The sequence below is a fragment of the Lipotes vexillifer genome, unplaced genomic scaffold, assembly GCF_000442215.2.
Source record: "Lipotes vexillifer unplaced genomic scaffold, Lipotes_vexillifer_v1.1 scaffold213, whole genome shotgun sequence".
Classification (NCBI taxonomy): domain Eukaryota; kingdom Metazoa; phylum Chordata; class Mammalia; order Artiodactyla; family Lipotidae; genus Lipotes; species Lipotes vexillifer.
This window is the reverse complement of record NW_006780610.1, coordinates 6,315,209-6,340,873: the sequence shown is the minus strand read 5'-3', so window position 1 is coordinate 6,340,873 and position 25,665 is coordinate 6,315,209. Positions and strand designations below refer to the sequence as shown.

General features: G+C 44.2%; 1 protein-coding gene across 1 annotated transcript in view; it reads right to left on the bottom strand.

Moving 5' to 3' along the window:
• Positions 1-25,665, bottom strand: part of DLGAP3 (DLG associated protein 3) — a 36,703-nt gene that overhangs the window by 7,370 nt on the left and 3,668 nt on the right. Inside the window, exons 2-6 of the mRNA XM_007453848.1 lie at positions 23,846-24,051; positions 23,447-23,519; positions 11,718-11,931; positions 11,129-11,442; positions 10,661-10,746 (exon numbers count right to left, since the gene is read on the bottom strand). Coding sequence (XP_007453910.1) covers positions 10,661-10,746; positions 11,129-11,442; positions 11,718-11,931; positions 23,447-23,519; positions 23,846-24,051 — 893 coding nt within the window. The remainder of the gene's footprint in view (positions 1-10,660; positions 10,747-11,128; positions 11,443-11,717; positions 11,932-23,446; positions 23,520-23,845; positions 24,052-25,665) is intronic.

Sequence of the window (25,665 nt, the reverse complement as noted above, 5' to 3'; positions counted from 1 at the left end):
TTAGTGCAGTCTGTCTGCAGAGGCCAGCTCTTAAACCATTACACTCCACTGCCTTCCTAGGACTGAGGGACAGGAGCAGCTTTAATCAGAAAGGCAGATGCCTCAACCCCTGAGGCAGGACTGCTGGAGGAGGCAAGGAAAGGGATGCAGTTGGAGGCTGGTCCGGCAGTGGAGAGAGGTCCCACCAATGACCTCAGTCGTTACAGTGAAGTAAGCAGGGAGGTCGTCTGCTGGAGATTTGGGGGTGAGAAGGCTGGGGGAGGGAATGAGAATGAACAGTTTTAGGGAAGGTAGGCTAGCAGAGTGGTTAAGCATGTATGCTCTGGAGCCAGAATGTCCGGGTCCAAAACCCAGCTCTATGGCTCGTGCCTCAGTTTCTTCATCTATAAATGAGAATGATAATAGTACCTACTCACAGGATTGTTATGAGATAATGTATCTAAGAAACTTAGAACAGCACGTGGCCTGCCCACTGCAAGTGTTAGCTGTTACATGGTGAGGCAGGAAGGTTTGTAGCTCACACTGAAAAGAAAAGGGAGGTGGACAAATAAAACAATGGGAGCGTAGCACTGAGAACCTAGCCAGACCATTGTAGTTACTGATTATTATGATTGCTGTTGATCATTTCCATCTGTTCTCCCACAGCACTCTGAATAAAACCTTTTTTATGCTCCATATCACATTGTATTGTAGTTAGTTATTTACATATCTGTCTCCCTTACTAAATTGGGCAGTTCCTCAAATAAACGTTGGTTGTTTGGTTGGTTGGTTGGAAGGAAGGATAGTAGAGATTACAAATCATCCCCCAACATCCATTCTCCTTTCCTCCTTAGTAATAAAATCCCATGATTTTAAGCTAGACACATGGCCCCTTCAAATAAAGATTCTTTTACCCATCTCCCTTGGAGCTGGGTGTAGCTATGTGGCTAAGTTCTAGCTCATAGGTTATAAGCAGAAGTGGTATGTGCAACTTTCAGAAAATGTCCTTAAAAGGAGAGGGCATGCCCTTCTTTGTTCCCTTCTCCTCCCTGCTGACCATAATGTAGACATGATGGCCGGACCTCAAGCAGCCATTTTGGAACATGAGATGGAAGCCACGTGCTGAGGATGGAGGAGCAATAAGAGAGAAGGAGCCTGGGTCTGACAATGCGGAGCACCTACCAGCCCTCAACTGACTCTCTGGACTTCTAAGCAAGAGAGAAATAAACTTCAATCATGTTTGAGTCACTGTCATTTGGGGGTTTTCTGTAACTCACAGCCAAACCTAATCCTAACTCTAACTGATCCATTTTCAGGGTAGTGAAGTCCAAGGCTTATGCCCCTATTTAGTTTTGGATTTGGCAGTATTTGCTGCAGTCTTCACCAATCGCTGCAAACACAGGAGAGAAACTGGCTTCAGTTATGAATCATCACTAATTCATAACAATGTCTTTCACAATATTTTCTCCCCAAGCCTTTTAACAAGGTTGAGGAGGCCTCCTCCCCTCAAGTCCTTTAGGGTGACAATGCTCACATTCCTGATGATTCTGGAAGTTATCATGGTTACTTCTGGGAGATGTTTCTCCTGTGATTCTCTAAGGGATAACACAAAAGGCTCTGGGAAGAAACTGGCTTATCCCAAGAGACATACTGTCCAAGGAATGATCAACATCCAGGAGTTGTCAAGAAGTTTTGCCAGGAGTATTTGGCAGCAGGCTGGCGGGGGTGGGAGGGAGAATGGGCGTGGACATTTCAGCAAGGCTCAGCCATTATAGCAGCTCCCTCTCTGAGAAAGCATCTAAGAGCTTAAACATATAATCAATCAGGGATCCCCAAGTCCCCCACTGCAGGCTGGGGGCTGTGACAGTGATGCCGAGGTGGGGCTAGGGTGGGAGTTGAGGAAGAGTCGTGACCATCCTGGAGTTGATGCTGAGGAATAGAGGCAGTGTCCACACCCCAGGCTTGTGGTCAGTCAGCGACTCATTGCTTTTGCAGGACTGCTCTTGGAATATAACTTCATGAGGATGGAAGCTTCCTGTTCTTTCTGCACGTTCCCTTCTCAAGGTCCCAAAGCTGGAGATGATCATGAAGCTGAGGGAGGGGTGGACTTCCAACACAGAGTTCTCCAGGGAGCCCTGGTTGGGCACAAGGGGATCTAAGTAGGGTTGTCAGATAAAATACAGGACTCCCATAAATTTTAATTTCAAATAAATAACAGATAATTTTTTTAGTATAAGTATGTCTCAAGTACTGTTTGGGAAGTATTTATACTAAAAATAATTCATTGCTTATCTGACAATCAAATTTAATTGGGTGGTATGGTGTTTTTACTTGTTTACTTTGTTTTGTTTCTGCTAAATCTGGAATTTAGGATAAGATCTTAGTGGCAGGGATCTAGAAGTGGAAGCTACAAGGGGATCCCATGATTAGTGAGAGAGGCAAAAATCACATGGTTTTGATGTTCTCAAAAGGCCCTAGGAACAGACTTCTAATATCCATCAATGACATTTGATGCATTCTTTTATCATGGCCCAGAGTGTGCTGGGTCCGGGAAGACAGGTGCTGTAGGATGCCCTGAGATGGGGGTGGTAACTGTTTCTTAATTATGCTCCCTCCCACCACAGGGTCTTAGCACCTGCTGGGCCTTCTGCCTGGAACACTCAGCTCCCACTTTCACTTTGTTAATTTTTGTTCCTCCTTCAGATCTCCACTCAAATGTCACATTCTCAGGAAATCCATGCCTGACTCCTCTGCCTGGGTCAAAGGCCCCTATTACACACTCTCATAGTGTACACACCTCTCCTTTGTGGCTCCTTCTCAGCAGTACTTCTGCATCCCTTAGGAGGTTCTTAGATTAACATGGCAGCAAGCTTCACAGGGCAGGGGCTGTGTCTGGCTCTGCTCACCTTTGTACCTTTGGTACCCAGTACAGTACTTGACAGATAATAGGGTTATAATAAATGTCTGTGGACAGATGAATCTTAGGTGGAGGTGTGGTGAACATGGAACTGAAGGGGCACCAACCCCAACCCCTGCCTATTTCTAAGCCAAGTCACCACTGATGATGAGCAACAGAACGGACCCACAGACAACTCCCAGGTATAAAGGGCTACAAATCTGCACTCCTCACCCAATAGGTTAGCAGGGAACACCTGAAAGGCAGAAAAGGAGAAACTTTTCCTCCCCAGCAATTTTTTTAAACCAAAGTACAGAAAGAGAGAGAAATACTGGGACCAGTGAGACAGAAGCAAGGACAAGAGAGTCCAAGAAAATGGGGTGGCAGTGGGTGGGGGGCTAGGCCTGGATGTGTGCCTAGAAGGGCTGCTGGTATTCGTGGCTCACTTTTATGTACCAGCTGGGGCATGGTGTGCGGTAAGTCAGACTTAAAGTGCCAGGGACATAAGGGAGAGAAAGGACGGTGCAGGTGTATAACTAAGGATGCCTTCAGCAGACAAGCAAGGGAGCCTGGCCAGAAAGATGCGCCAGATTTCTTCTCTCCCCACCTGTCACCCCCTCTGGATTCCCAGTGTGATCACCTGTCCCAAGCAATTCAGTTCTTTAGAAATTTATCCATAAACCTTCTCCTCTCCCCTGCCCACCCCTCCAAACCTCCCCAAGCACCTACACAAGAGCAAGGAAGACCTCATTCTCTCCCTGTCCCCACCTTTCCCCGACTTCACTCCAAACGCTTCCAAAATTGGTCCCACTTCTCTCTGTAACTGCTGCTGACGACTGATCAATGTAGTGGACTGGACTAACTTAGGAATTTCCCACCCACCCCACCCCCATACACATAGAAATGCTGGATCAAATAAAGCCCAAAAGAGGGTTTTGCTACAATGCCAAGCTTGAAAGCAGGAAAGAGACATCTTCAGGTATCAGAAACAAAAAGGAAATTCAAAACCTCAGTGGTGAAAGGGAACCTAAGCCAAGTGAGCCACAGGAATATGGGCCAGATATATCCTAGAGGCTAGATGGTAACGCCCAGGGAGGATTAAAGGAGAGACCCCAAGCCTGTGCATCCTGGGGACCTGGAAGGAGACCCCGTGCATAAAGCCAGCAGCCAAAAAAAAAAGGTTGTTTCATTTACAAATGTGGACTAGAAAATTCATGTCATGATTCAGGTATGTGGCCTGGAAGCAGGATGCTGAGAAATCAGAATATTAAGGCTGCTCTGGTTGTGGGTATGGGGTTTGAATGAGTAGCACCAGTGAAATACAGAAACCTCAAGCTGAGATATTAACTCTAAAACTGGTCCCAAGCTCAAGCAATCCTTGAGCATAAAGGAAATTGAACCCAGGAGGAGGCAGTGGGCAGTAACAAGCAATAGTGAACACATAAATTGTTAAAACGTGTTTATAAATCCAAACTATTAAACCATAAAAGATATAACAAAAACAGATTTTTTAAAGGGTTTTAAAGGCAGGGTTTTTTAAAGAGGTATAATCAAAATACTAGATAAATATAACATGGAATGGGAGAAAATATTTGCAAAAGAAGCAACTGACAAAGGATTAATCTCCAAAACATACAAGCAGCTCATGCAGCTCGGTAGCAGAAAAAACAAACAACGCAATCCAAAAATGGGCAGAAGACCTAAAAGACATTTCTCCAAAGAAGATATACAGATTGCCAACAAATACATGAAAGGATACTCAACATCACTAATCATTAGAGAAATGCAAATCAAAACTACGAGGTATCACCTCACACAGGTCAGAATGGCCATGATCAAAAAATCTACAAACGATAAATGCTGGAGCGGGTGTAGAGAAAAGGGAACCCTCTGGCACTGCTGGTGGGAATGTAAACTGATACAGCCACTATGGAGAACAGTATGGAGGTTCCTTAAAAAACTAAAAGTAGAACTACCATATAACCCAGCAATCCCACGACTGGGCATATACCCTGAGAAAACCATAATTCAAAAGGGGTCATGTACCACAATGTTCATTGCAGCTCTATTTACAATAACCAGGACATGGAAGCAACCTGTGCCCATCAACAGATGAATGGATAAAGAAGATGTGGCACATATATACAATGGAATATTACTCAGCCATAAAAAGAAACGAAATTGAGTTATTTGTAGTGAGGTAGATGGACCTAGAGTCTGTCATACAGAGTGAAATAAGTCAGAAAGAAAAAGACAAATACCGTATGCTAACACATATATATGGAATCTAAAAAAAAAAAAAAAAAGGTTCTGAAGAACCTAGGGGCAGGATAGGAATAAAGACGCAGACATAGAGAATGGACATAGAGAACGGGGAGTGGGAAGGGTAAGCTGGGATGAAGTGAGAGAGTGGCATGGACATATATATGCTACCAAATGTAAAATAGATAGCTAGTGGGAAGCAGCCGCATAGCACAGGGAGATCAGCTCGGTGCTTTGTGACCACCTAGAGGGGTGGGATAGGGAGGGTGGGAGGGAGACACAAGAGGGAGGGGATATGGGGATGTATGTATACATATAGCTGATTCACTTTGTTATACAGCAGAAACTAACACAACATTGTAAAGCAATTATACTCCAATAAAGATGTTTAAAAAAAAAAAAAGTGCTGACTCAGGGCTGGAAGGCATAGGAACCACTGGCTCTGCCCTGAACGAGGAGGAAGCTGCCTGTTGCCAGACACACCTGATGGCTTTCACACTTTGATGGCCCTTGAGATTGCTTTGTAGAATCACTCTTTTTTTTACCAATAAAGGAAGAATTTAAAACATATATATATATAAAACACGGAAAATGGGAGGAGGGAGTTAAGGAAATTAAAGTATACCAAGGTTCTTGTTTTGTGCCTATTTCAGGATAGAAATACTAACTAATTTTAGACTTTATCAGAGACATATGAAATTAAGTATATTTGTTTAAAATTTGAGGGAAATCACTACTAAAACGTAAACTTCCAAAGCAGTGGAGGGATGGAGGGAACAAGAGAAATAAAGTCACCTTGATCGGTTCAATAGAGGGCAGAAAAGTAGGGGAGGAGGAAAGCAAAGAAAAAGCATGTCCAGTAGAAAATTTTTAAAGAGATGATAGAAATAAGGCCAAATAAATCAGTAACCAAAAAATATATAAATGGATTAAATAGGTCTACTTAACTCTATTAAATAGGTCTACTTAATGGATTAAATGGATTTAATAGGATTAAAATATATAAATGGATTAAATAGGTCTACTCTACTTAATTTTAGGAGTTTAGCATAACCTTAATGCCTGAACTGAAAACAATAAAACAATAAAAAAGCATGTCCAGTAGAAAATTTTTAAAGAGATGATAGAAATAAGGCCAAATAAATCAGTAATCAAAAAATATATAAATGGATTAAATAGGTCTACTTAACTCTAGCTCCATACTGCTTACAAGCAACATATGTAAAACATAAGGCTATGGAAGGCTGAAAGACAAAGGATGGAAGAAGATATAATGGAAAATTAATCAAAAGAAAGCAGACGTAGCAATAAAATCAGGCAAAATCAACTTCAAGGCAAAAACCAATAGTAAGGATGAAAAGCATCCTATTTAATGATAAAAGGGCCAACCCACCAAGAAGATACAACAATCATAAGCCTGAACACTGAATAGCATTCTCTCAAATTAAGAAAAAATTGATAAAATTCCCAGGGAAAATGACATATTCACAGTCATGGTGAGACATTTTTAAAACACCTCACTCAGAACTCTTAGATCAGACATCCAAAAAATATCAAAGATAAACATTTGAAAAACGCAATTTATAAGTCTGACCATATATATGCTGTGTCTATGATGAAGGAAGCCTTGACAAATTCTAAGGAATAAATATCATACAGGATGCATTCTATGACCACAATATAGCAAATCTAGAAATCAAAAGTGAAAAGGAGCCCCTCAAACAGAAAAATACATTTCGAAACTAAGAAAAATTAAAAAATAAAAAATTCTTCTAAATAATTTACAAGTTAAAAAGGAAGTTATGATAAACTTGCTAAAGGAAGTTAGTTACAAACTATTTATAACTGAACGATGAAAACACTGCACCCCAAAACTTATGAGATACAGATACAGCAGTGTAGTTAGAAGGGAATTTATAGCCTTAAAAACACATTAGAAAATAAGAAATAGTGTTCAAGAGGCTGAATAAAATCAAACATGGTAGAAGAAAGAAAATAACAGAGAAGTTGTAGAAGAAAGGAAATATTAAAGCTAAAAGAGAAACAAGAGAGATGCTCACCCAAACCAAAAGCTAGTTTTTTTAAGACTAATAAGATATAATTTTAAAAATATATTAAAATGATAAAATATACAAACCTTGAGCAAAGTGAATCAAAAAAGAGAGGTAGGGTATAAGCATGTGGTATTAGGAATAAAAAGAGGGCATAACCTATAAATATAATAAAAATGTGTAAAATTATAATACCATGAGAAAGAATATTTGTACCCAAAATTGTGAAAACTGTCAATCTTTGTTAAATGGTCCATTTTTTAGAAAAATATAAATCATCAAAATTGACTGAAGAAGAAAAATAAAACCATAAGAGATCAATAACCATGAAAGAAACTGAAGCTGTGGTTCAAAAAGTTTCTCTTATCCCCAAAAAGGCCCAGATAGTTTTATAGGCAACCTTTACCAAACCTTTAAGGAATAGATAATTCCTACTTTGCACAAATCGTTTCAAAGAACAGAACAGAGAGAATGTTACCAAACTCATTTTAGGAGTTTAGCATAACCTTAATGCCTGAACTGAATAACAACAATAAAAACAAAATTGTAGGCCAATATCACTTATGAACATAAATATAAAAATCTTAGATAAAATAATAGCTATTCAAAAATCCAGCAACCTATATGAAAATAATACAGCAAGACTGTGACAAAAACTGTTAAGAGTTCCATTTCCCATTCTTCTCTTTGTGTTTAGCCATAAGAACCCTGATTTTCAGCTCTGCTCATTGCACGTTGCTTCCCAATAAGAGACTATTCCACAGCACCTCCCTTGCAGCTAGATGCCACCATGGGATGAGTTTTTAGCCAGTATGATGTGGGAAAGTGTTGTGTGTAACTTTCAGGAAATCTTTTTTTTTCTTTTTTTCTTTTCTTTTTTTGGCCTCACCGAGCAGCTTGCGGGATCTTAGTCCCCCGACCAGGGATTGAACCTGGGCCACGGCAGTGAAAGTGCCGAGACCTAGACCATTGGACTGCCAGGGAATTCCCGCAGGAAGTCTTTTTAAAAGGAAGGACTGCATCCTTCTCCTCTCTTTCTCCTTGGTGCTGCTCAGAATGCAGCCAGGATGGCTGGGGCTTGAGCACCAGCTCCTTGGTTATGAGTGATATACAAAGGGTAGGAGATCAGCAAGACAGGAGGAGCCTGGGGTCCTGACACTGAACTTCTACATCCAGCCTTTTTCTTTTTTCTTGGTGAGAGAGAAATATACTGAACACACTATTGAGACCCTGTTACAGCCAAACTTAATCCAAACTGATAATGGGATCAAGTGGGATTTATCCCAGGAATGAAAGAATGGGTCAACATGGAAAATCTATTAATATAATTCACCACATTACAGATGAAAGTATTAAATCTATGATCATCTAGGTAGATTCTGGAAAAGCACTCAATAAGATTCCACTCTCATTTTTATTAAAAATTAAAAGCTCTTAGCCAACTAGGACTAGAAGGGACTTTCCTTAACCTGATCAATAGTATCCATCAAAATCTGTTGCAGGGCTTCCCTGGTGGCGCGGTGGTTGAGATCCCGCCTGCCGATGCAGGGGACACGGGTTCGTGCCCCGGTCCGGGAAGATCCCACATGCCACAGAGCGGCTGGGCCCGTGAGCCATGGGACATAGAAAACAATCTTATGGTTCCCAAAGGGGAAGGCAAGGGGAGAGGAACAAATTAGGAGTTTGGATTAACAGATACACACTCCTATATATAAAATAGATAAACAAAAAGGACCTACTGTAGAGCATAGGGAACTATATTCAATAATCTGGGATAAAACGTAATAGAAAAAAATATAAAATCTGTTGCAGGGCTTCCCTGGTGGCGTGGTGGTTGAGATCCCGCCTGCCGATGCAGGGGACACGGGTTCGTGCCCCGGTCCGGGAAGATCTCACATGCCACAGAGCGGCTGGGCCCGTGAGCCATGGTCGCTGAGCCTGCGCGTCCAGAGCCTGTGCTCCGCAACGGGAGAGGCCACAACAGTGACAGGCCCATGTACCGCAAAAAAAATAAATAAATAAAAAAAAAAATCTGTTGCAAACATCGTCACACTTATAAGTGGGCCTTAGAAGATATTCACTAATGTCAGGAAGGACATAAGAGTGCTACACTCAACAGTAAACTAGAAGTCCTCTTCAATGCACTATTACAAGGGAAAGAAATTTTAAAAATACAGATTTAAAAGAAATATCCTCATCTGCAGAAAATATAACTGACTATATAGAAAACCCATCGTGATTTTCAGACAAACTTTGGGTCTCAATTTTACCGTAAAGTGCTACTTTTCTGTGATCTTTGTGGAATATTAAGAATTTGGAAGACGGTAGCTCTCAGTAATAATGGGGGCAACAAGGGCACCTTTTTGCCACACTCGATGGAGGCATTTACAGCTTCAGGAGCATATGGAGCTGCAGGGAGCTAGTGTGAGAGTAGAGAAAAGTGATGAATCCCCACAGGAACCCCAAGAAGTCTTGATCAGGCACACACACACACACACACACACACACACACACACACACACACACAAGATGCTCCCAGGGGTTCCCAGAAATAGTTGGGAGAATTGAGGGAAGGTCTAAAACCCAACAATGGCAACTGGGAACAGAGCTGTGAGGGACTGCTACTGGCACTCTAGTTTTATTCCTTCAAGGGGTATGGCCTGGGCAACACAGATTACCACGGAACTCTTACAGCCAGCCCCAGGCAGGTTCCCACACACCATACTTAGGGCCACTGGCCTGGGAGCACTGCAGCCCAGAGGGCAGATGGGCCACGATGACACTGCCACATGGCCATTAGAGAAAGTATCTTCCCATAGGAAGCCAACAACAGAGGGATTCCTCCCAGTATTCCCTCCAGAGCTCTCAGTGCTAATTTTTCAGTTCGAAATTAAGGAAACACTGTTTCTGAGGCCACCTAATGCCAGAATAGTGGCTGTTGATTTCTCTGGTACACCACAGACTCAGGCATATAATAGGTACCCCCAACTGGTTAAATGCTTGTATGAGCCGCGTGGGGAGGAGTATTATATCTGCCCGGGGCCCCTGAGAGGCAATCTTCATGCTTATTTGTTTCTTTTGGGGTTCACATACTTGTACACCACGGGAAGAAACGAAGGATTGGAAAAATCCTGTTATCCCCTATAAAGGACAATTGCTAGAGGCCTGCTTTGCACCTACCTGCTACTTTTCCCTACTACCCCATTCCCAGGACCACTGTATTCTCCTGTCCACCTCACAGCACCTGGGACAGGTATGGGTACAAGGAGAATTCACTTTAGACTGCCCTGGTGACACCTCCGTGGAGAGCCTCTGTGGCTGCTCTGACACCTCCCCATTCAAAGGGCTTGTTCTCAGGACCAGGAAGAGAGGGTGTGCAGGGAGCCCAGGCCAGTGAGGTCGTTATGCATCCCTCTCTCCTCTTCTCCACCCCACCCCCAGCAAAGCCTGAGATATCCCCACTCGGACCCACCTCTTGTCTTCTTCCACCTGTACACCGATGGAGTGGAACTCTCTTCGACTCCTGTTCTCCGTGTCCGAGTCTGAGATAGTCTCCACCTGGTGGCAGGATTGGGAAGTCAGCGGCCAGGGCTAGACCGAGGGACGCAAGTCCTTCCCAGGGAGAAGGGCAAGCGATGCCTGAGCCCCAAGCCAGCTGGCAGAGCCTCAAAAGACAATCTGCCTGAACAAGACGAGAGACCCAGGAGGTTAGATGCATCAAGGTGCCAACCTCTGGGCACTGCTCTCCGCTCGCCAGGGGTGATGGTGCCAGGATGAGGGACAAGGATGTGGGCTGGGACTGTTTGGAGCAGCCCCGTCGATGATCAAGCTAAGAGCAAGCGAGGAAAAGGTCTATGAATCCAGAAGGGCCCACTGACCCCCTCAATCCTTCCTCAACCGGACGCGGCCTGAACTTCCTCGGTACCTCCTCCTTCCATACCTGCACCCCGATGGACGGCCGCCACTTCCGCTGCCGCGCCAGGCTCCGCAGCTCCTCCCTGCCTGGAATGGTCTTGATGATGAGTGTGGGGGGCTTGGGGCTGGCCCGGGGTGACACCGGAGCCAACTCCAGGGTGCGCGCACCCATGGCCGGGCCGTCCAGCCCGTCGGCGGAGCTGCAGCGCCGGGCTGGGCCCTCTGCCGCCGTGAAGCTCTCATGGGCGGAGTCGGTGCTGCTCTGGGCGGTGATGGAGATGCGGGGCGGGGCCTGGCTTCCCGGTGGGATGGGGGGCGGGGCCTTTCTGAAGTTGAAGGCTGTGGCCAGGGAACGCAAAGACACATAGGGTGAGAAACACGTCGTGGCAGGTGTCTGCCACTCCCCACACCCACGCGGTACCACAGGACCCAGCAGCCACGTGTACTCCACGTGCTGCTACCTACAGAACCACGGATTCTTCTCCCCATCATCCGACCCAGAGAGGCAAGCGATCTGCCCAAGGTCACACAGCAGAGCCGTGACCAGGGCCAGAACCGGACCCAGATCGCTCTCCAACCTAGGGCCGGGCCAGGGACAGAGGGGGAGTACTCACAGGAGCCGGGCCTCCCTGAGACAGAGGCAGGGGTAGAAAGGAGGGGCAGGCAGTCATCGTCTTGAGAGCAGCCGGCCTGGATGGCCCGGAGGTAGCTGTGGCTCCGCATGCGGAAACAGCCGGGCAGGTCCAGGGCGTCCACGGCCTGGGACTCCAGCTCCCCAAACACGGACCCGCACACGGCCTCCAACTGCTGGTTCAGCTCCTCGCTGAGCTGGGTACAGGGGCCAGAAGGACAGTCACCGTGGTGCTGAGATGGGATGGGGGTGTCTCTGAGGCACTTTGCCTTAGGAATATATCTAGTTCTGCAGAAGCTGTGTCTCTGTGTGACTCTTAACGCCTTTGGACTAAAAGAAACCCTCACCCCCTGCAAAGAAAGATGGAGGCACCTCTGCCCTGTGCTGCTCACCAGGCCTGCTTTGGGACCAGCCTTGGGGTCTAATCTTTCCTCTAAATACTCCTCCCTCGACCCCCCCTATGCCTCTCCCAGACGCCTAGCTCGGGTGCTTCCAGACCACCCCATCTTCCTCTCCACCTGTCCCAGCCCTTCACGTTTCTCTCACCTGACCCTGGGGTGAGAGGACCAGAGAGCTGACAGCCACCCTCCTGCCAAGTATGGGGGTGGGATACTGTAGGGAAGGACAACTTTTATTTTATTATTTATGACCAACTGCATTACAAAAATGATGGAAAGCAACCTATAGAGATAAAATGATGTGGCAGGAAGGAAATTAATGGGTACATAACAGAGCAAAAATTATCATCCTTCAAGTGTTCCAAGCCCTCCCCCACCTTCTGCCCACTAACTAGGGTTCTGGTTCAGCCTGCCGGTTCCTTCCCTGCCCTCATCCTCTGAGAAAAGTTCAGCCACTGCTGATTGAGGTTCTTGGTTTTGGTTTTGATATTTTGTGATGCAGAATCCATGGTGTTAAAAAAAAATTGAAGCAACTAAGAAAAAGCAAAACAAAAATTTTGTTCATGGAAGCATGTCACATAACACTCCACTAAGACTAAATATACCAGCGGCTGTAGCTTCATTTGCTTTATATGAGAAAACTGACACAAAGAAAATATAAAGGTAGGGAAGAAGGTGGTTCAGTGGTAAGCTCACCACCCGGAGCACAGGATGGTTGCACATTTGACCCTGAGCTTCAGAGCACCCATAGCTTCAAGGAGTATAGCTTCTGGGTTGCCCACATGGGCTATGTTGTGAGGCTCAACTGGACTCAAGTGCTGGCTCTGCTACTTCCTTCCTAATGTTCCTAATGGGAACATTAAAGTTTTGGGCCTCTGTTTAATCACCTGTCAAATGGGAATGTTAATGGTACCATCTTCATAGGGCTATTTAGGAGACTCAAAGAAAAACATGGGAGGCACTCGGTGCAGGTAAGCCCTCAATCAGTGCCATGGGATGGTCTCAGGGCCTACCTGGTAGACACAGGCCACCACTCATGACAATCACACTATTCTTGTCACTGAGTCCAAGAGAAATTCCCCCATGGGTGATTATGTAGAGGCCACTGGATGAAGTCATGGACAAGGTCCTCAGTAGCATCCACATGGTGAATGCGACAGCAAGTATCCCATGGCTGCATCTTGTGACCTCCCAGGAAAGATTCATGGCATCATATTTATGTACAGTCAACAGAGAAAGGAGTAGCTTGACTTATGTGTAAATTGCAGCTCAGTGTTTCCAAACTCGGCCCCCAAAGTGTATATGACATTATATCACTAGAGTCTACCTCAAATTGAGCAGGAATTTCCATCCTATTCTACAGATAGGCAAACTAAGGCTCAGAGAGGGGAGATGAATTATCCAAAGATGCCCAGCATGTAAGTGAGGAAACTAAAGTGTCCAGTTTCCTGTCTCTCCTGCCAGGCTAACTGAGCATCAGAATGTCCTGGAGAGCCTGTTAAACCTACATTAACTCAGTCCCCACCCTAAGGATCTGAACCCAGGGTTCTCTAACTATAAGCCTCTCTTCACCTTGGCTGCTTTGAAGGTCAGAGCCAAATTTGCTGGAGATTCAGTGATTCCAACATGGGTCCAGTAATTAAAAAGAAAGACTGTCTGCAGCTTTTTCTAAAGGAACTTCATTACAAGTGTACAGAAATCACAGGCCATGGACAAATCAATCCAAGATCCTATAGACGTGAAGTTCTCCCATGTTTGTCCGGCACAAGCCACACTCCTGTGGCACCTGTGACTTTCACGACTCCTTGTGAGTCTACATCTCATTTTCCTATCTCTTGACCTCTGGGATACCAAGCACCAGTGGTACCTGAAGCTCAGGAGCCGATCTAACTCTTGCTATTTCTAGGCCGGGCTCAAGATACTCCCCAACTAGAACCAATCCAGCCCAGAGGGTCCCTCTGAAGCACAAGAAAGCTTATCTAACCCTAGCAGAGAGCATTTCGGTCTCAAGTCTGGACACCAAGGATGGAAGGAATCTCACTCTGTGGCTTATATCTGTATCTCCAGCCCTTTTCTCTGTGTAAAGCACTAGGCATAACATCTGGCATATAGCAGGTGCTCAATAAACATTAACTACTATTATTAGTAGCAAGAGGTTCTTAAATCACAGTGACAATACCTCTCAAAGGCCCATCTTTCCCAAGGGTTCTCAAGCTCTTGAAATCCCCACCATATGCTAGTCCCATGACCAATTCTATCCAAGGCAGACAGAAGGAGGGTGAGAAACTCTCTGGGGCTACACATATTCCATCTCTACTAGCCAAGAGGAGCTTCTGGCGTTCCAATAAGGGACCAGGACCTAAGGGAAACGTAGACTTTTATAGACTCTCAGAGGAATACTGCATCTGAGCTGACCTTTACTGTATTACAAGTATGAAATTGTGACATTGTGCTGTGAATTCTCCTATTTTCCCTACTCTGCCTTCCACACTGCTCCCCACAACTCTCACTTTCAGGAGAGTCAAAGCCAAAGAATCCTCTTGGGAAATAAGAACCTTAACCTTTCTGCAAACCAGACTCAGAATCAGGAAATATTTCCAAGGATGTGGGATATTTAAAAGAAAATACTTTGTTTGGGTCTAACTGAAAATTGTCTGTACTAGAGTTAGTGGGTCCAACTGGGGACAAGGCAACATCCTGTATACTTTACATATGTCATTTGGTTTAGATAACCTTGCAAAACCCTCCCATTTTAAAACATTCTAAAACACTTAACAAAATATAACAAACATTTTATATACATTAATTGAGCTCACAAGAAAGCGAGGTAAGTCCCCAGGGGACAAAAGCAAAGAGGAGACTGGAAAATCAGAATATTAACTGTGTGAGCCAATGCTGCAAACAGCCCAGTGGAGGGTGGGAGGCAGGGGCAGGGGTTGCTGGTCTCAGTAACCAAAGGGCTTAGATTTTAACACCCACTTGGGCCCACACGAAGCGTGGAATTGGAAATGGGAACCTGCATAAAAGTAGGAAAGGGGAAAGCTTTGATGAAAAGACAAACTAGAAAAATCAATTATCAACACAGACTGATGACAAGGGAGCTAGTCTGTAGTCTAGGCACTGGGGAGAGGGGAAAGATGATAAATCTCCTAAGAATTTATACCCGCAAGCTAGTCTTCACACAGACCCAGGCTTCAGTGTCTGCATGGGCCAGACGCCCCCCAAATTACAAATTAACATAAAAATGTCCCAGACTGAGAATAGTTGAACAGAAGCAATTTAAAAATATTTTCTGAATGGTTCTGAAGAACCTAGGGGCAGGACAGGAATAAAGACGCAGACGTAGAGAATGGACTTGAAGACACGGGGAGGGGGACGGGCAAGCTGGGACGAAGTGAGAGAATGGTATGGGCTTATATATACTACCAGATGTAAAATAGATAGCTAGTGGGAAACAGCCGCATAGCACAGGGAGATCAGCTCAGTGCTTTGTGACCACCTAAAGGGGTGGGATTAGGAGGGTGAGAGGGAGACGCAAGAGGGAGGAGATATGGGGATATATGTATATGTATAGCTGATTCACTGTGTTATAAAGCAGAAATTAACACATCATTGTAAAGCAGTTATACTCCAATAAAGATGTTAAAATATATTAATTAATTAATTAAAAATATTTTCTGGGGGACCCACTCCTAACCCAGGCTGATGAGGGTTCTCAAAGCTAAAGCTACATTGAAGATGAGCTCATATTAAACTGTGTGGTAGACAACCTCTGACACAGCTCCTAATCATCTTCACCTCCTGGCATTCACATCCTTGCATAGTGCCCTCCTCCTGAGTGCAGATTAGACCTATTGGTCCACTTCTAATGAATAGAATATGGCAGATACAATGGCATGTCACTTCTGAGATTAGACTACAGAAACACTGAGGCTTCCATCTTGGACACTTTCTCTCACCATCTCTCTCTAGGAGTCTTTGCTCTGGGGGAAGCAAGTTGTTATGTTTGAATTGTGTTATGTTGTGAGCCATATGGTGAGTCCCACACATCAAGGATCTGAAGCCTGCTGACAGCCATGTGAGTGTGGAAGGGGATCTTCCTCTAGGCAAGCCTTGAGATGACTGCAGCCTTGGCCAACACCTTGATGAAGCCTGTGAGACATCTGATCCATGTGGCACCCAGCTAAGCTGTGCTTGGATTCCTGACCCACAGAAATTGTGAGATAATAAATATTTTTTGTTTAAGACTCTATGTTTTGGGGTAATTTATTATGCAGCAATAGATCACTAATGCAAACAGTGACATAAACAAGAACTAAACTTCTACTGAGTGAAGCCGTTGAGAATTCAAGGTTTATCGGTTACTGCAGCTAGTGTTACCTTAGCTAAAACAGAATAGCTTTTAAACAATGTTTAAATTTTCTAAAACTTAAATAAAACTGAAAACATAAGGATAGAATAAAAGCTTTGAGGGGCTTTCCTAGCAGTCCAGTGGTTAAGACTCCACGCTTCCACTGCAGGGGACACAGATTTGATTCCTGGTCAGGGAGCTAAGATCCCACGTGCCGCATGGTGCGGCCAAAAAAAAAGCTTTGAAGAAACCAGAAAGATTTGAAAAGGGACTAAATCAGATTTCTAGGGGGCAAAGGGGGAAATTTAAAACACAGCTAATGAGTAAATGAAACACAATTGAAGAGAAAAGTAGTGAACCAGTGAATAGTGAATAATATCTGAGGAACTTACCTAGAAGGCAACATAGAGAGGTAAAGAGATGGAAATTATGAAGGAGAGAATAAAAAGGCCCCAAATACAACAAATAAGAGTACTAGAGGGGGGACTCGATAAAATGTAGAAGAGGCAATATTCAAAGGGTTAATAATAGTCACTGAGAATTCTCCAGACTTCTGACTTCAGACACAACAGAGCGAGGATACCAAATCCTATCCCCCAAGACAACTATAAAGCTGCACAAAACTGTCAAAAACAAGCATTTTATCACTCTGAAAATCAATCAAAGGTATACAGCAAAGAAACACATTCATGAAAATTACTGAACTTTGGGTAAGGACAGCATGAGTCTGTGGTGTCCTTGCCTGAGGCTGCTCCCATTACCCAAGCTCCCAGCTCTATCTGTTGCAATAGTTCAAAAAGGGTGGGCCAGGCTATGAAAACCAGCTGCTTCACTGCAACTAACAAAAGGAGCTCACTTAATTTTGAGCATTGTCTGTTATAGTGTCAAGAATAGGAATAACCAGCAGCACTGCCAGGCTGAGGTTTCAGCACTGTTTGGGGGCAAGCAATGGGACTGTCAGACTAGATAGGGATTTGGTGGGGAGTTCCAGGGGCTAAGACAGCCACAGAGAGTTTGATAAGCTCTTCACATAGTCTGGGTTAACTAGAGGCTGGGTGCATGTACAACAGAGATCAGAGAGGCCTTGAGCCCACCCACATATCCTTTGCCAATGGAGCCTGTGCATACGTGCAGAAGAAATGCAAGAGAACCTGGTGAAAAGTAAAAGCCAGAGATGGCTTGAAAACAGCACAGTGTTTGTACTCCCCAGATCACACATAGCACCATAAAAGGAGAGAGAAGAAGTCTTACGGGCTTGAAGTTTTTGAGCACAACCTCTGATCAATCTCTGGCTGGACATTAAGCTATGCAGAGACAGGGTCAACCCCTAGGAAACCAGGCTTTAAAATAAAAACAAGAAAGAAAAAAAATTAGTGGAGAAATCAGAGGCTGCACCTGGAATCGTAGATAGATTTCACAGATTTAGCCCAGGGATTAACAAACAAACAAACAAAGCGATAACGATCTTCAAGAGGTAAAATAAGAATCCAGAGTTGCTACAATACATTATCTAAAATGTTCAGTATTCAACCAAAACATTTGTGACACATGTAAATAAGTAAGAAAATGTGAATGTCCCCAAACATTTGATTTATCAGACAAAGACTACAAAGCAGCTGTTATAAGAATGTTCAAAGAACTAAAGGAAAGCATGTTTAAATATTTAAAGGAAAGTATGACAACAGTGACAGCATTAATAGAAAATCACAACAAAGAGAATTTTTTTTAAAAGGAACAAGAAAAGGACTTCCCTGGTGGCTCAGTGGTTAAGAATCCGCCTGACAATGCAGGGGACATGGGTTCAGGCCCTGGTCCGGGAAGATCCCACATGCCGCGGAGCAACTAAGCCCATGCACCACAACTACTAAGCCTGCACTCTAGAGCCCACATGCCACAACTATTGAAGCCCATGAGCCTAGAGCCCCTGCTCCACAACAAAGAAAAGCCACCACAATGAAAAGCCCACACGCCTCAATGAAGAGTAGCCCCCGCTCGCCGCAACTAGAGAAAGCCCTCACGCAGCAACGGAGACCCAACCAGCCAAAAGTGGCAGCCAAAAATTAATTAATTAATTATTTTTTTAAAAGAACAAGAAAAGACTCAAATGGAAATTCTAGAGCTGAAAAGTACAATAACTGAAATTAAAAATTCACCAAAAGGGCTCAGCATAAAAAGTGATCAGTAAACTTGAAGATAGATGAGTATAGATTACCCAATATAAAGAACTGAATGGGAAAAATGACTGAATAGAAATGAACAGTGCCTCAGAGACCTATGGAGCAACACCATGTATACCAGTATGCATGTAATGGGAGTCCCAGAAGAAGAGAGAGAGAAAGAGGAAGAAAAAATATTTGAAAAAATAATGGCCCCAAACTTTCCAAATTTGATGAAAAACATTAATCTACAGATCAAAGAAACTCAATGAACCCAAAGTAGGTTAAACACAAAGAGATCCTCACCCAGACACATTACAGTCAAAATGTTGAAAGACAAAGAGAAAATCTTAACAGCAACAAGAGAAAAACAATTCATCGCATACAAAAAAAGAAAACAATATGATTAAAAACTGTCTTTTCATCAGAAACAATGAACACTAAAGGCAGTGGAATGGTATAGTGAAAGTGCTAAAAGAAAAAAACCGTCAACCAGGAATTCTATATCCAGCAAAACTATCCTTCAAAAAATGAAGTAAAAATAAAGACATTTCCAAATAAATACAGACTGAAGAAATTATTGCCAGCAGAACTATCTTACAAGAAATACTAATGGAAGTTCTTCAGGTTAAAAGGAAGTGACAACCAGTAGTAACTCAAATCCACAGGAAGAAATGAGGAGGACCAGAAATGGTAAATATGTGAGTAAATATAAATAGGTCTATAAATATATTTTTCACATTTTTTCTCTCAACTTCTTTAAAAGACATAAGCAAAGTAATTATTATAATACTATTATTGGTTTATAATAATTTTTAGGTTTATGACACAGGTATAGGTAATACATATGACAATAATAGCACAGAAAAGGGAGAGAGAAAGGAGATATATTAGAGCAATGCTTCTGTATTTTACCAGAATCAATTAGATTTTAATAAGTTAAGATACACATTGTAATTTCTAGTGCAACCACTAATAACTTGAATAATATAGTAAAAAGGAATTAACGAAAAGAAATTAAAATGGTACACAAAGTATTTAATACAAAAGAAGGTAGTAAAGGAAGAACAGAGGAACAAAAAAGACATGAGACAATCCAACCATATCAATAACCACATTAAATGTGAGTAGACAAAACACTGCCATTCAAAAGGCAGAGATTTTCAGACCGGATAAAAAAGCAAGTAGATAGAAAGTAAAAAGAAGGGAAAAGATGTACCAGCAAACAGTAACCATGAGAGAACTTTCCATATTTGATGAAAAACATGAATCCTCAGATTCAGGGAACACACCACACACACACACACACACACACACACACACACACACACACATCATAGTGAAACTGTAGGACACCAAAATCAAGGGCAAAATCTTGACAACAATCAGAGAGAAATGAAAATAACCAACAAAGACTATTAGATTGATAGTAGACTTCCCCACAGCAACAACAGAACAGATGACAGAGGAATATCATCAAAACACTGACAGAAAATAAATGTTGACCTAAAATTCTGTAATAAGCTAAATTATATAAAATAGTGAGAGCAAATGACATTTTTGGTTAAAGGCAGAATTTGCCACTAGCAGACACTCACTGAAAAAAGTTACTAAAGAATTTACTTTAAAAGGAAGAAATGAAATGTAAGAAGGTATAGTGAGGGGGGAAGAGGTAAAAATGTGAAGTATTAGTAATACTTAGTATTAGTAATACTACTAATCAAGTATTAGTGGTATAAAATTTAATAACAATAATAAAGACTAATTGAGAGAGGTAAAAAAAAAAAAGGTGGGACTAAAATACTGGGCAACTGGTACATGTAAGAAGGGAAGAGGTGATCAAAAGTAAAGTGTCCTAAGGTCTTTACATTGTTCAGAAGAAGGGTAGAAGTAATTGTCAATCTAAGACAATCTGAGACTTTGCTAAGTCAAATATGCCCATGAAATTATAAGAATAACCACAAAAATAATGAAATTAGTATATATAACTGCCAAATCAGTGTGGGATTTGGTGAAGAGAAAAATGAAGAAAATCCAACTGATCCACAAGAAGGCAGCAACGGAGTAGAAAAGCATCACCCAAAAGGCAGGATAAATAGATGGCACAAAATAAGATGACAGAAATGAATCCAAGCATATCAGAAATCACAATAAATATAAGTGTACTAAACTCTCAAACGATTGTCAGAATGGATATAAAATAAAATATAGCTATAAACTACTTACAAAAGACACACCTAAAACATAAAGAGACAAAAAGCTTTAAAGTAAAATATAGGAAAAGATGTTCTAGGAAAATACGAGAAGGGCAAAAAGTGATAAAGATAATAGTGTGACGTCGCTAGTTCATTAAACCTGTAAATTTCCTCTTCTGTAAATCAGGCGTTATAAACCATGCCCCCCTGGAAAAATATGTAAAGTATACGTGATGTTGGATAGTGTAAAGTGATGAAAAGAAGAAGTGGCGGGGCAGGGAGGAAGAGGAAAAGGAGACGAACAGAGAAGGGAAACAGGAAATGTTGAGGGGGGTTAAAATTAAAATTTAGAACATTTGGGTAAAGACCTGAAAGAAGCGAGGGAGCAATTCATGGGAGTATCTGGGAAGGAGAGATCCAGGCAGAGGTAGCAGCAAAGGACCTAAGGCCGAAGCACACATGTGGTGTCGGAGGTGCAGCAAGGAGACCAGTGTGGCTGGAGTTGGTGTGGGATGGGAACAGTGTTAGGACAGGAACTCAGAGGTAGCAAAGGGCCAGATCATGCAGGGCCTTATACATCAGAGTACAGCGTTTGACTATTCCCCTGAGCAAGGTCTTGATTGAATGCAATTTTATTCTTAAATGATCACTCTGGCCGTATTAGGAGAGAATGAAGTGGAGCAAGGACAAGTGCAAGAGATCAACTAGAAAACAGTGCAACAGTCTAGACAAAAGAACATGGTGACTTGCACTGACGTGCTGGCAGTGGAGATGGTGAGGAGTGATTGGATCCTGGAAATACTTTGAAGGTGGGACCAACAGGATTTGCTGAAGGGTTGGACATGGGATGTGTGAGAGAGAAAGGAGTCCAGACTGACTTCAGTGTTTCAGATCAGAGCTCCTGGAAGAATAAAATTGCCATTATCTGAAATGGAGAAGACATTGGATGGAGTAGGAAATTTGAGGAGGGAGAAAAGGGTACCAGCAGTTTGGTTTTGAACATCTTAAGTTTGAGATGTCTACTCAACATCCAAGTGAGATTTCAACACACAGATATATATGCATTTATGGGAGAATGTGGGCTGGTGATAGACATTTGGGAGTCATCAGGCTCTCAATAATATTCAAAGCCATGAGCCTGGATGAGCTCACCCAAAGAGTGAGTGTAGGAAGAAGTCCAGGAACTAAGCCCTGGAAAACTCCAGTGTTCAGATCCTGAAGAGTTTGCGGGCACCAGTGACACAGACTAAGAATAGGCAACCAGAGAGAGAAGGCAGAAGAACCTTAAAAGGTGTGGTGTCCTCAAAGCCAACTGAGAAAAGTGTTTCAGGAAGGAGTCATCAGCTGTGTTAGATGTTGCTGATGGATCAAGTAAAACAAGGTCTGAGCATTAACTAGTGGGTTTAGCAACATAGACTAGGTCTTCTGTGAAAAGATGGCTGTGCCAATCAGATTCCCTGATTCAGGAAATGTGACAAAGAAATGCTGAGAGACTGCAGCAGCAAAACCACGGGAGCCAACCAGGACGGTCTTTGCATTGCTTTTTTTGCCCAGCAAACAGTAAAAATAGCTAACCTTTATTGAGTGCTGGCTGTGTGCCAAGAACACTATTATGATGCCTATTTTTAAATAGGGAGAGTGGGGCTCAAAAAAGTCAAGTAACTTGCCCCAGGTCAATCAGCTGGTAAGTAGCTGAGCTGGAATTCAAACCCACCTCATGCATTTAATTACTAAACTGCACTGCCTCCTTTAGTTAAGGGTAAAGTCTACACTTCGGTACAGAACTCACACTTGTAAAATACCAGTGTGGGGCCAGGTACCTTGTGTTTGCATATATTTTCTCACTGAACTCACAAAACCCCTGTGAGATAATCATCATTACAATTGTCATTTCAAAGATGAGCCAACAGGGGCTTGGCTTCCCTGGTGGCGCAGTGGTTAAGAATCCGCCTGCCAATGCAGGGGACACGGGGTCGAGCCCTGGTCCGGGGTGATCCCACATGCCGCGGAGCAACTAAGCCCATGCGCCACAACTACTGAGCCTGCGTGCCGCAACTACTGAAGCCCACGCATCTAGAGCCCGTGCTCCGCAACAAGAGAAGCCACCACGATGAGAAGCCCGTGCGCCACAATGAAGACCCAGCACAGCCAAAAATAAATTAATTTTAAAAAGAAAGATGAGCCAACATAGGCGTTGAGAGGGAGGTATCTTGCCAGTGTTCCACAGGGTGGAGTGGAAGGGAAAGAACTCAAGCCCTGATCATCTCTGAGACTGCAATTCTGCCTATCTCCAGTCTGTATGCTCAATCTTGCCTTTTACATGGGGTGGGTTGGGAGCAATCAGGCCACGAAAGGGCTGGGGAACCTCAGAGAACTGACACTGCCCTTACAAGTTCATCACTTTGAGGATGCTTGGTGGTTTTTAAGAATATGACTCTCTGAGATCCTCAGTCTGAGTCAGCTCCAGGAGTCCCAAGGCAGGCTTCCCAGCTCCCCAGAGCCAGACCTGTGCTCTCTCCATGGGCAGATTCCTGATTTTAAGGCCTAGGCTGAGCATGGGACTGAATCCCCCTTCCCACCCTTTCCTTCCAGCATGCTGGGCCTCTCCCTACCTGTCCGGTGGTGAGGGAACGGCTATAGCCAGGGATGGAGCTCCGGGGGTGGATCCGGGGTGGGACACAGCAGCTGGGAAAGGTCAAAATTCCAGGTTCAGAATGGGGGTCTGCTAGGAGGTGGGGGAGGGGAATGAGAGCACTGAGGCCCCTGAGCGGGTTCTAACCCTCAGAAATCCCAGAGATCCCCAGGAGACTCCTGGGTAAAGGGATTCTGCCAAAGAGACATTCAGATAGGGGTTATCACAGGCACCCCCTCTTTATATGGGGCAGAGCAAGACTGCCCAGTTGAACCCTAAGCAGGGAACCTGACTGGTACCCACTCTACGCACATCTCCTACAGGCACCCAGGATCAGCATCCTACACCCCACCCCCACCCCAGCTCTCCCTGTCCTTACTTGATCCGGGCCTGGTCCACGCTGGAGGAGCGGCGGGTGGTGAAGCGCCGGGCGACCGCTTTGGGAGATGTCTTGGGGCTGCCATCTGAGTCTCCACTCTCCTCATCCCCCATGGCTTTGATGTAGCTGCCGCTCCGCATCCTGCGGCAGGGGATCTCCCCGTCCTTGCCCCCAGTGGGGTAACCCCCCCAGTCATCTTGCGGCACCTGCAGGGACAAGGGGCCTCTATCTTTCAGACAAGTCCCTACTGAATCTGGAAGCCGGGACCCACATTCTCCACTGCCAGTGGGAGACACTCAGCCCTGGCTCAAGCAGGCCACGTTCAGGAATGTGCAGAGGCAGAGCAGGTGAGGTCTTCGCTACAGGAGATGCCTCATCATCCTCCATGTGCCTTTTGCTCCTTAACTGAGGACCACCTAGAGAGTCTAGGAGCTGACATGCCAGGTGCCAAGAGGTTGAAGCTCAGAGGCCAAAGTGACCTATGTCAATCTCACCCCTATAAAGGGTCACGTGACCTCAGTGACCTTTCGCCCCTCCTTCTCCTTCATCCTCTTAACTGCTTGTATCCCAAATCCTCTAACTTTCCGCCTCCCTTCTGTGAAGAACCACAGAGGGAGTGACATCAATTTGTGTTTCAGAAAGAGCACTTCAACAGTCCAAACAGAGGATGGATTGTGGAGGGCCAGGAGCAGGGCAGAGGCTCAAGTGGTGAGAGGGAGACCAATTAAGAGGCTGATGCTGTTATCCAGGCAAGAGATGATGAGGCTTAAATTAAGACAATGACAATGAGGGGGAAGAGGAGATGGAAATGAGAGGTGTTAAGGAGCATCAGTGAGCCTGATTAGACGTGGGGGGTGAGGGGGTGGGGAGGAGTCGATGACGACTGAGATGCTGCTGGCTGAGGACCTGGGGGGATGGGGCCGTTGCTCACTGAGCCACAGAATCCCAGAGAAACAGGTTTGAGGAAAAGGTGATAGGTTCAGCGTTGAGCATCTTGAGTTGGCAGAGAACTGTGGAGCAGGTGGTTGGGCGTTTGGTTCTGGAGTTCAGTGGAGAGATCTGGGCTGGAGGCAGACATGGGGGAGTCATGGGTGGCAGCTGAGTCCACAGGAGTGAATGAAACAGCCCAGGGGAAAGAAGAAAGAGAGGTGGGAAGGGATCCACTGACATTTAAAAGGCGACTGCGAAGAAAGGGAGAGGAGCCTATGAAGTCACCTGAGAAAGAGTGGGCAGAGGGTGGGAGGGAAGTCAGGAGAATGCCATGTCATGGAAACAGGAGACATTTCCAGAATAGAAGGAGTTGATAATGTCAAATGCCACAGTGCATGCAGAGGTTAGTGATTCAGGCTAGGGAGTTAGAACCATGTTCAAATTCTGGCCCCGTCACTTGCTAGCTGGGTAAACTTGAGCAAAACTGATTAATCTCTAAGCCTCAGTTTCCTTGTCTGTGAACTGGTGATGATAATTGTGCCCACTTCACAGCATTGGTGGGAAAGATAAGTGAGCCAATATAGAGTGCCCAGCACAGAGTAAGTGCCCAATGTTGACCATTGTTATTATAAGCATTGAAATGTACCTTTCAAGGAGAGCTCTCAAGAGACCACTGGTGACCACTCCCAGGACATTTTAGAGGACAGGGGTGTGGAAGTCAGACTGCAGTAAAGGGGAGAGTGAAAGGAAGTGAAATAGTGGAGTCTACACTCTAAGAACTTGGAAATGAAGGGAAGACAGGAGGGAGATGGAAAGGGGTATGGGGTTGAAGATAGATTTTATTTTTTTAGGATGAGAGAGATGTGGGCATGTTTTCAGGATGAGGGAAA